At 39.6% G+C, this 18,241-nt stretch overlaps 1 protein-coding gene across 2 annotated transcripts in view; it reads left to right on the top strand.

The window, feature by feature from the left end:
• Positions 1–18,241, top strand: part of Nek4 (NIMA-related kinase 4) — a 37,531-nt gene that overhangs the window by 4,527 nt on the left and 14,763 nt on the right. For both annotated transcript variants that reach the window (XM_013515588.1, XM_013515589.1), the window contains exons 4-13: positions 154–261; positions 2,015–2,169; positions 4,071–4,212; positions 8,302–8,709; positions 12,282–12,431; positions 12,973–13,119; positions 13,525–13,597; positions 14,346–14,455; positions 15,604–15,692; positions 17,893–18,098. In XM_013515588.1, coding sequence (XP_013371042.1) covers positions 154–261; positions 2,015–2,169; positions 4,071–4,212; positions 8,302–8,709; positions 12,282–12,431; positions 12,973–13,119; positions 13,525–13,597; positions 14,346–14,455; positions 15,604–15,692; positions 17,893–18,098 — 1,588 coding nt within the window. The remainder of the gene's footprint in view (positions 1–153; positions 262–2,014; positions 2,170–4,070; positions 4,213–8,301; positions 8,710–12,281; positions 12,432–12,972; positions 13,120–13,524; positions 13,598–14,345; positions 14,456–15,603; positions 15,693–17,892; positions 18,099–18,241) is intronic.

The following is an 18,241-nucleotide window of genomic DNA, read 5'->3' as shown; positions in this document are numbered from 1 at the left end:
CGGCAAGCGCAAGGTCGTGAGTTCGGTTCCCGGTACCGGAGAAAAACCAAAAAATAAATAAATAAATAAATATTTATTTATTTATTGGTTAAAGGGGGGGAAATGTAAGTAAGATACTTAAGCATTTCACCATTTACTATTTTTCTTTTCCAGTCTGATGTTTGGGCTTTGGGATGCTGTGTCTATGAAATGGCCACCCTGAAACATGCCTTCAATGCAAAAGACATGAATTCTTTAGTTTATCGGATTATTGAAGGAAAGGTAAAAATTACCTGGAATTAATCAAGTAAGGTTTATATAATGCATCTTTGCAAATAGCTACGGACAAAATCATTTATTATTCAGATTAGTTGATGAGGAATCATTAATATTAGATGAATAGTTAAGAGTGGTGGGTTTTATGCCAGGCATATGGTACACGCCTGTAATCCCAGCATTTGGGAAGCCAAGGCAGGCAGATCACCATGGGCTACACAGTGATTTCAAAGTCAGCCTGAAATGCATAGCAAACCCTGTCTCAGAAGACCAAAAAAAAAAAAAAAAGAATGATGGGTTGCTTCTGTGAGAAGGGTTGAATTTGAGATGTGATTCATCCTTTCTTAATAATCATTTGTAAAAATGGTTCAGTGGCTCAAAAGAATCAGTGTTTTGGAAACTTCTTCCCATACCTTCAAGAGACACAAGTGCTCTGTGGTGGTATTAGTATCTTTTCCTGAGCAGCTGATGGATGACTGAACTAACCTGATGATAAGTCCACTCTTTTAACTTTCTCCTTTGGTAATTATCACAATCACTGGGAAGTGATTAATGCCCGTAATCCGGGTGTGCTTGCCCACACCTGTGAATCCCAGCACTCTGGGAGCTAAAGCTGAAGGGTTGCAAGTTCAAGCCCAGCCTGGCCAAATTAGTGAAACTCTGTCTTCAAAAATAAAAAGGGGTTGGGGTGTAGTTTAGTGCAAAGCCCCTGGGAGTGGAGTGGGGGATAGAAAACTGCAGAAAGCCTTGTGAATAATATGGATGCCAGAGTGATCAGCTGTGAGACCAGTTGTTCTTTTGCAATCTCAGGCATCCATGCCCCAGGAGGATTTTTGTTTGTTTGTTTGTGTTTATGTATGTGTATAAACAAGTAACATTTGCCCATAATTCTAGTACTTAAAGAATCACGTGTGAAGGAAGTGAAACTTTCACCTCTATTTCCATCTCTTAGCGTTGCCATTGGTGGCGATTTGTTGTGAGGCTCCTAGATCTTACCTGCCTGTAAGCAGATATATCCTGGGGATGGATATATGTGCATACACACAGAGATACTTTTTAAAAAAAGAAACTGAAATAGAATGAGGCTATCCACAGTGGTCCATAACTTACTTTTTTGACTTGTTATATGAGGGACATTTTTCCTGGACACTTGTCTTTTATTTTTTAAGCAGCGGCTTAGTATTCTTTAAGAAGAATGTACCACCCCTGGAATCCTAGCATGCTGAGGCAGAAGGATGGCACGTTTGAGCCCAGTTGGAGCAACTTAGTGGCTTAGTGAAATTGTCTCAAAATAAAATTATAAAAGGGATGGGAATGATGTAGCTCAGTACTCCCGAGGTTTGATCGTCAGTAACACACACATGCACACACACAAAGGATGTTCCATAATTATTCTGTGGGGTAAATTATAATAATTTAATGCAAATGGATAGACATTTAAGTTGCTTCCACTTTTTGACTGCTATAAGAACAATACTTCATTGAATGTTCTGGTATATAAATCTTTAAAAATGTGTGCTATTACTTCTGACGGAGTGAGTCAGTCCTCTGATGGGCCTGCTAGGTTGAAAGAAATAGTTTTACAATCTTAAATGTTATTTCAGCCGGAACACTATATACCTCCTACAGATTAATATGCCGATTATTTTCTACTTCTATGGATGTATGACTTGTAATAAATATTGGGAAAACATTTTTTACTTTGTTTCATAAGATCATTAGTCATAATTGTAGGATTTTTCTTTTTTTTTATTTATAGCTGCCACCAATGCCAAAAGCTTATAGCCCAGAACTGGCAGAACTGATACGAACAATGCTGAGCAAAAGGCCTGAAGAGAGACCCTCTGTGAGGAGCATCTTGCGGCAGCCATATATAAAACACCAAATTTCCTTGTTTTTGGAGGCCACAAAGGCGTAAGATACCTCCTGGAAAATAGCTGGGCTAAATAGGTGTTGTAAAAGAGGGTAGCCGCTGTAATTTTCATGTGTAAGAGTTTCTGGTGAGTTTTTTTAAAAACACAAAGCAAACTGTGATTAGAATATACAGAGGAGGGACAATTCTACTCTCTTTGGGTTCTTTTGTAAAACCTGGGCCTGAGAATTAAACTGAAATAAGACAAATTAAGAAGAGAAAAGCATACAGATTTGTCTAATAAAAGTTTTAGGTGGCCCAGGAGCCCTTCTAAGGGGATAAAGACCCAGAGAAGGGAAACCTGTAGCTTTCATACTAGATTGGACAAGAAAGGCAGGTGTGCAAAAGTGACTAGACTGTGTGGAGAGGCCCAGGGAAGATCAGAAGTATTTTTAACATGGTCCATTTGTACAGAATGGTCTGTCTCAGCTTTCCATTCTTGATCACAAGATTGTTACTTTCCTTCTGAGATAGGGAGAACATCTTCCATACAGGGTTTTGTCTCTTGTTTTCAGGAAAATAAAGGAGGGTTAGAGCATACTCCTTGTACCTGCTGTATTTTAATCTTTATGCCACAGCAGCATATTCTGGGGTGGCATATTCTGGCACTTTTCAGATGCATGCTGGAATTCGCTGAGGAATCTAGAGAACTGTTCAGTGAACCACTATTATATTATTTACTATATATAAAAGTAATCACATATAAAATGTTATTCAAATTTCTGAGAGCATTTATATGGTTACCTCTTTTTTTTTTTTGTCTTTTTGAGACAGGGTCTTGCTATGCAGTTCAGGCTGGCCTTGAGCTCACTTTGTAGCCCAGGCTGGGCTTGAACTCTCAAGGATCCTCCTGCCTCAGCCTCCTGAGTGCTGGGATTACAGGTGTGCACCACCACGCCCAGCAAGGTTCCCTCTTGATGCACATGGTTTTTCAAGAAAAGAATTGCTTTTGTTGACTTTCGGGTTCTACGTTCACTAAACAGGTGTTTGGGAGCTAGGTGTTTGGGAGCTAGGGCTAGTCAACACTGTCACCATCTCTTTGTCTTCTCTGCCTTCCTTGTGGTGAGTTCAGTGTGCAAGGAGAGAAGACAAAGCTAGAGAGGCCCCAGGGAATAAAGATCATCTTTTTGTTCACATTGTCTATAATTTCCAACCAAACGGGCCTTCCAGTGCTCTGATCTCCATGCTCTCTTTAAATTCTCCAGAGCGTTAGTCCAGTTTTAGAAATAATACTCTAAAACAGTTGGGGTTTGATACTATTCCTATGTGCATTTATCCTGAAAGTGAGAAAATGTATACCAGACAGTTAGCTACCAGTCAGATTTGTCAGATCACCTGTAGCGTTATTGCAAATGTGTGAAACTTAAAGATGAAACTTACGTTGGCCCTTCTGTACACAAGGCACTTTCTCATAGCATTTTTATTTGGAATAATTTTGTATTTACAGAAAAGTTGCCGAGATAGTACAGAGAGTATCTGTATACCCCTCACTTACTTCCATCTTTAGGATCTTATGTTACCATGGTACATTTGTCCAAACCAAGAAACCAACCAACGTTGGTGTGTTACTATTGAGTGAATTCCGCACTTTATTTAATTTTTGGTAGTTTTTCTTATAATGTCCTTTTTCTGTTCTAGGATTCAGTTCAAGTTACTGTTTTACCTCATGTCTCCTTGATCTCTTTGAGTCTGTGATAGTTTTTCACCCTGGTTTTTATGACCTTGATTGCTTTGAAGAGTACTGGTCAGGTGTTTCACAAAATACCGGATTTTTAAGACCATTCTCTGTAAATGTTGCAGTTGTTGAGGAAAGTGTGATATATGCACACATTTTCATGTATGCACTAAAATTCCTTACACTTCAGTGCAGTGATGATCTTTAATTCTTTTCCACTTCATAAAGAAAAACCTCCAAAGCTAACATTAAATGTGAGGACTCCAAAGCCAAGCCTGTTGCCACAGTGGTTTCCAGAAAGACAGAATCAAATCGTGAAGCAGCCCACCCCCAGCCACACGCCTCTGAGGGCTCCCAGGCGCGTGTAATGGTATGTTCCTTTTTAAGGGTAGTGATTTAGGAACTGTATCTTAAAAGGTAGGTTACCTGGGCAAAGTATCTTACGGGGAAATGATTACTAGAGAGTCTGTTGTGCAATTCATCCTGTATTCTAAAGAAAGAATACCAGTCAGGGTAATTCCTTTAAATTCACTCTGTCCACAGAAGACTGTCAAATTGTTTGTGAAATCAGTGTTGTAATAACTTCTTAGATTTCTAAAAGATGAAATTTGCATGACATAAAGTGAAATTTTTAAAAGTAAACAAATGTGTTTGATACATTCGCAAATATGTACAACCATTACCTCTTATTTACTTATTTATTTAGTTTATTTGTTGGTTTGTTCTTTGAGACAGTGTCTCACTATGTAGTTCAGGCTAGCCTTAAATTCACTGTATACCCCAGGCTGGCTTCAGACTCACAGCAATCCTCCTGTCTCAGCCTCCAGAGTGCTGGGATTACAGGCTGAAATTACAGACATGGGCCACACGCCTGGCCCATTACGTCTTATTTAACTCCAACATTTTCATCAGTTTAAAAGAAATCCTTTACTCATTAAGCAGTCACTTCTCATTTCCTCCTCCACTGCACCCCTGACGACTGTCAGCGTGTTTCTGTCCTTATGGACTTACCTGTCCCAGATATGACTATGGAGTCACACATATGAGTGGAGTCATATGATATATGACCTTTTCTCACTGAGTATGTTTTTAAGGTTCATCCATGTAGCACATGTTCATACTTCCTTTGTTTTTATGGCTGGTTAATATCCCTTTGTACGTATATTCCACAGCTGGTTTATCCATTCATCCGTCGGTGGACATTTGAGTTGTTTTCATCTCTTGGCTATTGCTATGAACGTTTGTGTACCATTGTTTGAGCACCTGTTCTCAGTTCTTTGCGATATATATCAAGGAGTGGAATTGCTGGGTCAAGTGGTAATTCTGTGTTTAACTTTTTGAGAAACCACCGCACCGCTTTCCAACAGCAGCACAGCAGCTATACCAGTTACAGTCCATTCAGCCGTGCACAGCAATTCCAATTTATTCACATTCTCACTAACACTTGACATTTTCTATTGGTCTGTTTTTTGGAGAGGAGCTATTCTAATGGGTGGACGATGTTATATCATTGTACCGTTGATGTGCATTTCCATAATCATTAATGATGTTAAACATTTTTCTTTTTCTTTTTTTTCCATTTCCTAGTGGGTGAACACATCCAGCGGCAGGAAGTCCTTCTATTATAAATGGTTATGACAATAATACAAGAGTTACAGATACACTTAGAGAGTGAGCCAGTATTCCTGGGTGCTGAAGACCTATTTGCAGCTGCAGTAGAAGGAAAGGACTAGGGCATGAAATAAGCAGATAACTTTTAAGTACATAGGCCTGTGATGTACTCTTAGAGCGATTTGCAGAAAGAGCTGCTGTTTCCTGGTTGCTGTTGTTTTTCCTGGAGTTGTGAGTCTGATGCTTGCTATCCCAAGGCAGCTGATCACAGCTGTGCTCTTCACACAGGATTCTTCTAAGCAAAGGCCCCAGGTGGGCAACAGGGGGAAGGTCACTCTACTTGACAGTGCATTCCTGCTGTGCCTAGGCTTCAGCCCACAGTTCACTGGCTCCAAGGCAGGATGGCATACATAGCCCAGGGACATGGTGGAGGAATAGCTGCTCACCTCATGGCAGAGGGGAAGCAGAGAGAAACTATTCCTTTTCTTTTCCTTCTTTGTCCTTTTCTCCTTTTCTTCTTCTCCTTTTTTTTTTTATGATGCTGGGGATCAAACCCAGGGCCTCACACATACTAGACAAGCTTGTCCCAGTGAGCTGCATCCCCAGCTCTGACACTGAATATTTTTAATGGCAGTTTGCATATCTTCTTTGGAGAATCATCTGTTCAAAACTCTTACCCATTTTCTATTTATATTGTAATTTTTGTTATTGTGTTTTAGGAGCTCTGTATATATTTTGGATATCAATCTTCTATCAGATATATGACTGGAAGCGTTTTCTCCCTTTCTGTGGGTTGCCTTTTTACTCTTGATAGTATCTTTTGGAATACAAAGTTTTTAATTTTCGTAAAGCCTAGTTTGTCTATATTTTTTTTTGTTACCCCATGCCTTTGGTGTCATGTCCAAGAAATCATCACCAAATCCAATGTCATGTAGTTTTTGCTTTGTTTTTTCCTTCTGAGAGTTTTCTAATTTTTGGCTTTTACATTCAGATCTTTCATCCATTTTGAGTTAATATTTGTATATGGTGTTTGGAAAGACTTCAACTTCATTTTTTTCATATGTGGATCTGGTTTTCTCAGCACCATTTGTTGAAAAGACTGTTTTCTCTTTATTGAATTTATTGAATGGTGTTATGGCTAGAATGTTTCCACCAAAACTTGTGTTAAAATTTAATCCCCACTGTGAGGTGTTAAGAGATGGGAATAGGTGGGGCCTAAAGGTAATTAGATCAGGAGTGTTCTGCTGTCAAGAATGGATTAGTCTGTTCATGGATTAATGGATTAATGGCTTATTTTGAGAATCAGTTTGATACAGAAGCCAATTTGACTCTTTTAGATATGTTCCTTTTGCCATGTGTTTTTTGTGCTACCCTGGTACTCTGTGGAGTTCCCGCCACTAACAGGGTCCTTACAACATGTAGCGCCTTTACCCTGGACCCCACAGTGACCAAAACAGTGAGCTGAATATCCCTTTATTCTTTATAAATTTTCCAGTCTGTGTTATGCAGTTATAGCAACAGAAAATAGATGCACACAAATGGTTGTATTACCTTTGTCAATAATCATTTGAGTGCATGTGAGTGTTTATTTCTGGGCTTTATGTTTTATTCCATTTCTCTGGTACTTAATTTCAGTACCAAACATTTTGATTATTGTAGCTTTGTAATAAGTTTTAAAATTGAGAGATGTGAATACTGTAGCATTCTTCTTCCTTTTCAAGATTGTTTTGACTGTTCGGAATTCCTCAAGATTCCTCAGGTATTCCAGGATTGGTTTTTCCTGTTTCAGCAGAAAAAGCTCTTAGGAGTTTGGAGGCATTGTTTTGAGCATATAGTTTGTTCTGAGTATTATTGACATCTTAATGATAGTTGTCTAATCCATGAACATTTCCACTTATTTATGTCTTGTTTAATCCCTTCTTTCCTTCCTTCCCCTTGTCCTTCTGTTTTTTTTTTTTTTTCCCATACTTTGCTATGTAGCTCAGTCTGGTATTGAATTCACTGTATAACCCAGGCTGGCCTCCTACTTCAGCCTCGAGGAGTGCTGGGATTGCAGGGATTCACCACCATGCCCAGCTTTAATTTCTTTCAGCAATATTTTATAATTTTCATTGTATAGATCTTTTGCTTTTTAGTTAATTTCTAAGTATTTTATTCTTTTTGTTGCTATTATAAATAGAATTGTTCTTATAACTTCTGTTTCAGAGTGCTCATTTTTTTTGTGTAGAAAGGCAACTAATTTTTGTGTGTTGATTTTTGTCTCCTGTTTCTTTGCTAAATTCACTTCTTACTTCCAACAATTTTTTGAGGATTCTTTAGGGTTTACTTACACATTAGAGTATATTATCTGTGAACAGAGATAATCTTACTTCTTCCCTTACATTCTCTTTTTTGGTACTGGGAATCAAACTCAGGACCTTGTACTTGCTAGGCAGGTGCTGTGCCGATGAGCTATATCTTCGGCCCTTCCTTTCCATTTTCAGCGCTTGTTATCTCTTTGCTTTCATTTAGCATGTTTTCAGGTTCATCCTTGTTGTAGCATGTGTTAGAATTTCCTCCCTCATATTCCATTATATGTGTGTACTACATTTTTTTATCTATTCATCTGCTGATGAACATTTGGGTTGTTTCCACCTTTGGAGAATTATTGGTGCACATATCCCTACTTGAGTCCCTGCTTTTGGTTCTGTACCCAGGAACAAAATTGCTGGTAATATGACAGTTCTATGTAATTTATAATTCTCATAATTCTGTGTTTAACTTTTTGAGGAACATGTTCAGTTTTGAGTTAATTTTTGTATAAGGTATGAGGAATGCTATAATAACTTGGAAACATCTTTTTACTCAGAGTGCAGATAGATGTTTGTCCCAGGAGAAACCCATCATCATTGGCCCCTTGATGTTCCCTGCTACTCCAAAAGACCACAGTAGCAAACCAGACATGAGCAATGCCGTAGAGTCACTAGCTACCGTCCGTAGGGTAGACATCGATATCTTACCCGCACAAAGGAGGGATTCAGTGAACAGTGACTTGGCTCAGAAGACTCATCCGGGACACTTAGATGCCTCTAATGAGCTGGAAGATAAATGCAGTGTTTCCCAAGTGAAAGAGGAGAGTCTGCAGGTTGACACTAAATACAGTGCCCAGCCTGAAAACTGGATTCCCACGCAGACCTCTGATGATGGTGGTGGGGAAGGGACTGAAGCCACGGAGCCACTACAGCCTCTACACAAAGATCAAAAGCCAGAGGACCAGGTGAGTGATGCGCAGTAGAACTGGGTTCCAGAGAGAGCACTGGGAAGTGTGATTAAAGGGAGTGCGTGCTGCAGTTGTTATGTTAGGAAAATCCGTTAGTTATTGTGTGTTACAGGGTAAATGTAGAAGAATGTTTTCATCACTCAGCAAAAAAGAAGTAGTAGCCATAGGCTCAGTAACAGTCCCTCTCCATTCTCCCTCATCCTTCAACCTCACAGCATTTATTCCTGTGTATTTGCTTATTCTGATACAGTCATAGAGCTGATGGCTATTTGTGTCTGGCTTCTTTTACTCAGCAGACTCTTCAAGGTTTATCTGTGGTGTAGCCAGTACTTTTTTTTTAATCGCCAAATAAATTCCCCTGTATGTATCTGTGATATTTTATGTACCTGTTTATCAGTTGATGAAAATTTATCAGTAGCCGAAGATTTGGGTTGTTTTTACTTCTTGGCTAATGTTGACAGTGCTGCTATGGACATTTGTTACATATTTTTATGGATGTGTGCTTTCAGTTCTGTTGAGTATATACTTAGGAATGGAATTGCTCAGTCATATGGTAACTCTGTTTAACTTTCTTTTTTTTTTTTTTTGTGGTACTGGAGATTGTACCTGCTCTATCCTGAGCTATGCCCACAGCCTTTTTTATTTTTTATTTTGAGACAGACTCTTGTTAAGTTGCCTAGGCTGGTTGTGAACTTTCAGTCTTCCTGCTTCAGCCTCCTGAATAGCTGGGATTGCAAGTGAACGTCACTGCGCCTGGCCTATGTTTAACTTCTTAAAACATTGTGGTGCTAGGAAATGAACTCAGGGCCTTTCCACTGAGGTGTATCCTCACCTTTTTTATATTTTTTATGCTGAGATGGCTCTTGCTAAGTCACTAGATTGTCTATCGTGGACTTGAATTTGTGATCCTCCTGTCTCAGTCTCCCAGAGTGCTGGAGTTAGTTAGGTGTGTACCACCATGCCCAGCTATGTTTAACTTTTTGAAGAAACTATTTCCCCTGCTGGGTGTGGTAGTGCACACCTGTAATCCCACCACTCAGGAGGCTGAGGCAGGAGGATAGCCATGACAAGGCCAACCTAGGCTACAAAGCAAAATACCCTGTTTCAAAAAAAAACTTCCCCCGAAACAAAACTTTTCCCCAAGAAACTGCACAATTTTAATTCCCAGTAGCAGTATCAGAGGGTTCCAGTTTCTCCAGACCCTTGCTAGCACTTCTTATTGTCCATGCTGAGTGGTGAGAGTAGCCATACTTGTCTTATCCCTGATCAAATCTGTGTCTTACACTTATAATAGATTTGTTTGGTAAAATTTAATATGTGGCATTTCCTCTATCACTTTGTTATTATTATTTGTTTTTTTTTTTTTTTTTTGAGACAGGGTCTTACTTTGTGGTTCAGGCTGGCCTTGAACTTACTATGTAGACAAGGCTTGGCCTCTGAAGTGATCCTTCTGCCTCAGCCTCTGAGTGCTGGGATTACAGGTGTGTGTCACCATACCCGGCTGTCACTTTGTTATTATTATTTTCTTCTTCATAAAAAGGGAATTACCTTTTTCAGAATTTGATTGGATTTCATGGAGAAGCTCCTTAAATCATTTGTTTCTGTCATTCTCGTACATCTGTAAGCTTTATTTTAAATACATTAAACTATCACCAACAGAGAAACATTTATTTCTCTTCAGAGTTGGGTCATTTGTTATTTATTATATTGGTCTCTTTGTTCAGCTACAATAGCAATGTTGTAAAATTATCTACTGTACTGTATGTCTGATATTGGGTATCCTCTTAAAAGAATAAATTTGTCAATTATTTTTACCTATAATCTTGTGTTTTCCAGAGATCCAAAAATGTTGTCTTAATGATAACAGCTGTCTGAATTGTACCAGATAGTAGGCTTTTGATAAAAATGTATTGATTGTGGCTAGACATTGTGGTGCATGCCTGTAGTCCCAGCACTCCGGGAGGGTGAGGCAGGAAAATCATAAATTCAAGCCTAGTTTGGGCAACTTAGGGATTTAGCAAGAGCCTGCCTCAAAATAAAAATTTAAAAAGGGCTGAGGCTATAGCTCAGTGTGAATGCCCTGAGTTCAATTTCCACTACCACTAACTAACTAACTAACTAACTAAACAAAGTGTTGATTGAACAATATTCATTTACCAGTGTCCATCTTGAACACCTGAATACTCTTGATAGGTTAAAAACAAATTTAATAAATAGAACTGTCTTATGTTAATGTTTGGTATACATTGGTTTCTAAAACTAGCTATCTTGGTCACCTTTATAACTTAAAATATAATTTATTCATTATTACTGCTGCCACTAATAGGACACAATTTTTGAGCCTCAAATATATATGACAGTCCCAATTCCTGTTAGCGTCCCATTTCACTTAACCCCAGCCAGCCCTACAGCCAGCTCTCTGTATCTGCACCTTCTGCATCTGTGGATTCAGCCAGCTACAGATTAAATATATTTGGAGAAGGAAACATTTCATCTGCACCACATACAGACTCTTTCTCTAGTCCTCACTCCCTAACAGTACGGTGATTTGCATGGCACTGACATTGTTTTAGACAGTACAAGCCATCCAGAGAGGCTTTAAAGCATACAGGGCAATGTGCAGTTAAATGCCATGTTGTATAAGAGACTTGAACATCTGTGGATTTTGGTATCTGGGCAGCGGAGGTCCTCTAATCTGTCCCCTTTGGATGCCAAGGCTCAACCGTACAATGTGTGCCAGGCAACAGGCCCATTTTCAGATGGGGAAATGGGCTCAGAAGATAGGCTTCTGACGTATATTGGACTCTATCCTCAGTGCTCTTTCAGTTGTGCATTTTGTTTTATTTTCTTGGCACCAGGAATTGAACTCAGGACCTTGCACTTGCCAGGCAGGCGCTGTGTGACTGAGCTACAACCCCGGCCCTAATTGTGCATTTCAGAATGCATCCAGATAGCTGGGGTTTACTTGGGGAGTATATTAAATTGATGTCATATAAAACATTTGTTCATGTTCAAAATAGAAAGCCTATTAAAAGTAATGAGTTTTTAAAAATAGAATCAAACAGAGGTAGTTTCTCTTGTTGTTGTGGCTTTGTTTTGTTTTTAAATTTTTTGGTGCTGAGCACTGAACCCGGGGCTTCAGGCTTGCTAGGCAAGTGCTCTACCACTGAGCTGAATCCCCATCCCCAGAGGTAGTTTCAGGTTAATCACAACTTGAGTAATTCGATTAAAAGAATTATTTTTATTTGGGGCAAGAGTAAAAAAATCCAGAATAATTGTCTGTTGGCCCTGCAAATGAACATTTATTTTGAGGAGAATGATTCCTTCTCATCTTCGTTTTGCAATTTTATCTTATTTTTTCATTTTGCAATTTTAGAAGTAGGTATTTGGCCATTTGAATTCAAAAGACTATTATTCTGTGGTGGTCTTTTGTGGCATTTTTTTTTTTTTTTTTTGAACTGGGAATCAAACTGGGGACCTTGCACTTGCCAGGCAGGCACTTGTGCCACTGAGCTATATCCCCAGCCCTGGTCTTTTGTGTATATTTGTTTCATTTTGTATTTTTTAAGGACCAAGTTGCTGGTGAAGGTATTACAGAAAAACAGGGCCAAATCCAGCCAGGTTTGCAGCCACACAGCGCTGGGTCTGAACCTTCCCTGTCTCGACAGCGACGGCAGAAGAAAAGAGAACAGGCTGTGCATGGTGCAGCAAGGAGCCAGGTCAGCAGCTCTCTCTTTGCAGTGAGTCATTGCTGTGCTGTGTGGGATCCAGAATCTGGGAAGCTCGTTTCCCATGTGGAATGGTTGCTAACTGCCGAGAAGGCGTAGAAGAAATGCAGTGAACACACAGACAAGGGTGGCAAGGGCAGGAGGCTTAGGATTTGATTTTCAAATATCAGTGAGTTAGAAATATGGAGAGGATTTTTACCTTCCCCAGCAAAGATAGACAGATCATTCTGAGAGGTAAAGGAACAGGCTAATGAGGGCAAATCCTTGACCCCTTAGTGTGACTTTGATAAACAGTTCTTCCCCCTTAGTCTGCACAGTTCAGCTTGATACCGTCTTTCTGAAAGTAACTTCCACAGATCCCCTTTCTGTAGGCTTCTTACTTGGTCATTCACTTTTGTCAGTCTCTTAAACACACACACACAACGTTTTGAACATTGTTTATGACATTGCTTAGGGACAAATTGCATGCCAATAGGGGAACTGTGGAGATGGCTGTATATGAAACTGATCATATCCTCTCCTTAAAATTAAGTTCCCAGAGGCATCTCCTCAGCTTTTGCCTTCTCATCCCACTGTTGGAGCAGATACCATGTCAACACAACAGCATGCTGAATGCTGGAGTAGCATGGTCACCGTGTCTGTGAGCAGCGCAGCGGGCAGCGGGATAGCGTCATCAAAGGTTGGTGGGAGTACATGTTGAACTAACACCGAACAGCCCTGCTTTCTGCCAGACACTAGAAGAGCCAGCTTGGTGATTCTCAGCAGAAGCTCAGGTTGACATGGACAGATTCTGTGTTTGCACAGATAGCCATTTCCAGTTAACTAAGGATGCTAAGTAGATTCCAAAATTAAGAAATGAAAAAGTCCCCCTTTGCCCTTCCAAAAATGAGTATCTCCCCAAAACAAGGGGGGCTGTAATCATTCTTCTTCCGTAGCTGTCACCTGGTGTGGGTTGGTTTCTAGTGGACGCTCCTTTAGAGGCCAGTGCAAGGCCTCTTTCTTAGTATTAGGTGGTATGTCACGCACTGTAGGTGTTACAGAAATAGCGAGTAGGAGCAGAAATGACTGTGACTTTCTTTCAAAGGATCGACCACTGTCAGCCAGAGAGAGAAGGCGACTGAAGCAGTCACGGGAAGAGATGTTCCCCTCACTTGAAGGTGACCTTGTTTCTTCATCTAATTGTCAGTGGTTTGGCTCATGAACGTAAGCACTGGTTTTGACTGTGAAGTGTTAACTTCAAGTGGTGGTAATCCATCTGGAAATAGATTTGGAAGAATTTTTAAATTTCTTAGACTGCTGGGCATGGTGGGCATTTCTTAGACTGCTGGGCATGGTGGGCATTTCTTAGACTGCTGGGCATGGTGGGCATTTCTTAGACTGCTGGGCACACCTCAGCACTGAGAAAGCTGAGGCAGGAGGATTGCCACAAGTTCGAGGCTACCTGGGCTGCGTAATGAGCGCAAAGCCAGCCTGAACTGCATAGCGAGACCCTGTCTCAAAAGGACAAAAAAGAAAAAGAAAAAGAAACTAAGCATAGTTTACTGTAGTTGTTGTAGCTGCTAATATTATGTTTAGATAAACATCTAAACATGTTATAGGGAATATTTTAAGGGCATTATCTCATATTTATAGTAACTCCCAAAGGTGAGCGACATATTCCCTTTCTGCAGGGGAAAAAGCTGAGATTCTGAGGGGTTAGGTAACTTACCCAAGGTCACAGAGGTGGTAGACCCAGAATTTAGATTTGAACTGAGGTGTCAGACACCACAGTGATGATGAAGATGTTTTTTGAGTAACTTCTGGCTCCCCTTTGCCTGTGGTATCTTCTGTACCTATGAGAGCCCTCTTCAGTTGAGATCAGTCCACCACAAATAACTATGGGCTGTTTTTTTTTTTTTTTTTTAGGCCCTTCAGTTAGGAGAGCTTCTCTGAATGCAGTGGGGCCGGGGAAGCTGCAGGAGGAAGGCCACTCCCTCCCTGCCCGGCGGTTCTCTTCTGACTACAGCAACACTCAGGTGCATTACCCTGAGGGAAAGGGTGGCCATGTCTGCATCCTTCAACCTCATACAGTACCCTTGTACAAGTCAGCTCCATTTATTTCAGAGAGAGGGGCTGGCCAAGCTACACATTTGCACTCTTGATAAGGAAAGGTGCTAGTAAATAATAATTAAAATGTTTGACCCAAGAAGGGCTTACATTTTTCAGGCACTCTTGTAAACAGTTGGCAGTCTAGTTAAGAAGGTTTTTCAGGTAATCTTTAAAACAAAACTTCCTAAGAGCTTTTTTTTTTAGGCACTGGGAATTGAACTCAGGACCTCATGGTTGCCAGGCAGGTGCTGCGCCACTGATAAATCCCCAGCCCCCCTGACAGCTTTCACTGGGCAACACTTTGCTTATTCTGCTGTGTTACTAGTATATGCAGCTATGTGGCCAGATTTTAATCTCTTTTGCTAATTATCATCCCTCAGTTTCCTGTTTGTGTCAGTTTACTTTCTTGTCTATGGATAATGTAGACATACCATCTGGCGGTTACCTGGTAATTGCAGTGTTTCTAACCTGTGTTCATCGCTCTCTGGATAATAAATTCCCTGGAGATAAATTTTCCTGTCCTTTGAAAGTAATGAAGGTCTTTCTTTAACTGTATCGTTTATGCATTTTACTAATTTAGGCTGCCATCTCTGTTTCTCAAAGTTGTGAGGTTTGGGTTAATTATATCAAGTAACCCTTTAAAACACCTTAATAGTTTTGTATATGAACAAGGTGAAATTGCCTCTACTTAGGTAGCATTCTGTCTAGTTTAAACTGCCAGTATTAAAAAAAAAAGTAAAATAAAATAAAATAAAATAAAATGCCAGTATTCCTTATAGAACAAGCTCTCTTCTAATGAATTGAAACACTTAGAACTAATCATTTACTTTCTTCTGGAAAGGAAATTTCTTCACAGCTGAGATTCTCCAGGGCCTTGTAAAACTTTACGTTAGTATTTCTTAGATCTCACTTGTGAACTTCATGGTGAACTGGGACATCACTGAATAATCTAGTTTCTTCTGTTAAATTGCATGTAGGTGTACATTGTTTAGTCATTGCATCTAAGACTGGCAAGCCTGTATTACATTCTGGTTGTGCTGTCATCTGGAATGTTGTTTTTTCTAAACATTAATAGGAAAGAAAACTGATTAACTGTCTGTCTGAGGATGAGCTAAGTTCTTCTACAAGTTCAACTGATAAATCAGATGGGGATTCCAGGGATGGGTAAGTTCTTATTTTTCTGGTTCCCTTCAGAAACTATTTCTGTGTGAGTGATCCTAAACATACCTTTATAGCAGTACTCTGACCTGTAGTACTCACACTGATAATATATATGTTTTGTAGTATATGTTGCAGCTAAAAATATCTTTTCTATGAGTACATCTTATTTTATAATTCTCATTAGAATTGGAAAAGTTTGACTATTTTTTCTTAGTGTGTGTTTGTGATACATAATAAATGCATCCATCATGGGAAGTTGGTTGGCCATTATTTCTTCAGTTTTTATTGGACTTTCTCTTGCCCTCTTGGGGATTCTAGTTAAATGTGTGTTAGACTGCTTAAAGTTATCCAAACCTCACTAATGCTCTGTTCATTCTTTTTCTTTTTGTGGGTACCTGGGGTTGAACTCAGGACCTTTGCATTGGGGTATACCCCCAGCCCTTTTGTATTTTTTATTTTGAGACGGGATCTCATTAAGTCGCTAAGTTGTCCAACTTGCCTCACTCTCCCAGAGTGCTGGGGTTACAGGCGTGCACGCCCCTGATTTCTGTTCATTCTTTTACTTTTTTTCTTCGTTTCATTTCTCATAGATTCTGTTGCTGTATCTTTGAGTTCACTGATCTTTTCTTCTGTAGTTTCTATTCTGTTTATCCTGTTTCATGTAGGTAACAGAATTATATTTTTCGGGCCTGGGGATTTAGCTCAACGGCAAAAGCGCCTGCCTGGCAAGCGCAAGGTCGTGAGTTCGGTTCCCGGTACCGGAGAAAAACAAAAAAACAAACAAACAAAAAAAAAGAATTATATTTTTCATTTTTAGAAGGGATTTGGGTCTTTACATCTTTTGTGCCTCTTCTTAACCAGTCCATGTTTTTATCTATCATAGCCATATGAAATACATTTATAATAACCATTTTAATGTCCTCATCTACTAATTTTATTTTATTTATTTATTTATTTATTTATTTATTTTTTCCGGTACTAGGAATTGAACTCATGATCTTAAGCTTGCCAGGCAGGTGCTGTGCCATTGAGATAAATCCCCAGCCCTCATCTACTAATTTTATCACTTGTTTTACCTTTGGGTCTATTTCTGTTAACTGAGTTTTTCTCTTTACAAATCAGTGATGTTTTACTGCTTCTTTGTGTCTCTGGTTTTTTTGTTGTTGTTGTTTTTTTGAAACAGTGTTTCACTACATAGTTCAGGCTGGTTTTGAACTCACTATGTAGCCCAGGTTGGTCTTGAACTAACAGTGATCCTCTTGCCTCAGCCTCCCAAGTGCTGGGATTATAGGCATGCACCACCATGCTGGGGCATCTCTGATAATTTTTTTTTTGGTTTTTTCTCCGGTACTGGGAACCGAACTCACGACCTTGCACTTGCCAGGCAGACGCTTTGCCGCTGAGCTAAATCCCCAGCCCCCAATCTCTGATAATTTTTGACTGGATGCCAGACCCTGTGAATTTTGTCTCATTGGAGGCTGGTATTTATGTATTTCTTTAAACACTTTTGAGCTTTGTATTTGGATGTAGTTAAGTTACTTGGAATGGTTGGGCAGAATTTGTACCAAGAATCTGGGGCAGCTTTGTTTTAGGCCCTCTCTTTTCCAAGATTTCTCTCTCACTTTCTATTGGCAGTAGTTGTCCTGAACTCCATCTTGTGGCTCTGCAGCCAGACATGCTGTGGGTTTTTTCTTGTATTTAGAGTTACCTATGGCCTGCCTTTAGGCTAAAAAATGTTGACTCTGTTCCCAAATCTACTTCCAGATTTTTTCATTCTCCATTGCCTTCACATAGTTCATTTTATATTTTTTGTATTTTGCATAGTATCTGTAGTTGTTATTTGTGTACTAGTCAGTCTTTAGGGGCTTACATGGACATTTGGTATCTATTTTTTGGTATCTATTTTTTTTTTTTTTTTTTTTGGTACCAGGAATCAAACTCAGTACCTTGCACTTGCCAGGCAGGCACTTGTGCCACTGAGCTACATCCCCAGTCCCTACATGGACATTTGGAAGCAGCATTCCATAAAGGTCATTTTGCGTCTGTGTGCACACGTGCTGGGGATCAAACTCAGGGCTTGTCCATGCAAGAGCTCTTCTAGTAAGCTACGTCCCAGCCCTGCATCTAACTTTAAATAAAGAATTTTCATGAAGCCAACTAAATAACAGGAGGAAAAAAGTAACAGAAGGAATTTTGTTTTCAGGAAAAGTCATACAAATGAAATGAGTGACTTGATGCAATTGATGACTCAAACCCTTAAACTGGACCCAAAAGAAAGCTGTGAAGACCTCCCGGTACCAGCTCCAGGGTCAGAATTCAGGCTTAATCGAAGGTATCGGGACACGCTGGTACTTCACGGAAAAGTTGCAGAAGAGTCAGAGGAACTTCATTTTAAAGCACTGCCTTCAGGTGATCAAGTTTAGTCTTTTACAGCAAACTAGAATATGTGTTTATTAGGAGCTAATTCCTATAAATTGTTTTGGTTCTTAAATTTAATTTGGATAGCTCCATAAAAGATGTATCTTATTTTATGCTACAGATATATTCTTATT

This window comes from Chinchilla lanigera, unplaced genomic scaffold, assembly GCF_000276665.1.
Source record: "Chinchilla lanigera isolate Chin_1 unplaced genomic scaffold, ChiLan1.0 scaffold00029, whole genome shotgun sequence".
In the NCBI taxonomy this organism is placed as follows: Eukaryota; Metazoa; Chordata; class Mammalia; order Rodentia; family Chinchillidae; genus Chinchilla; species Chinchilla lanigera.
This window is presented reverse-complemented; position numbering and strand designations above follow the sequence as displayed.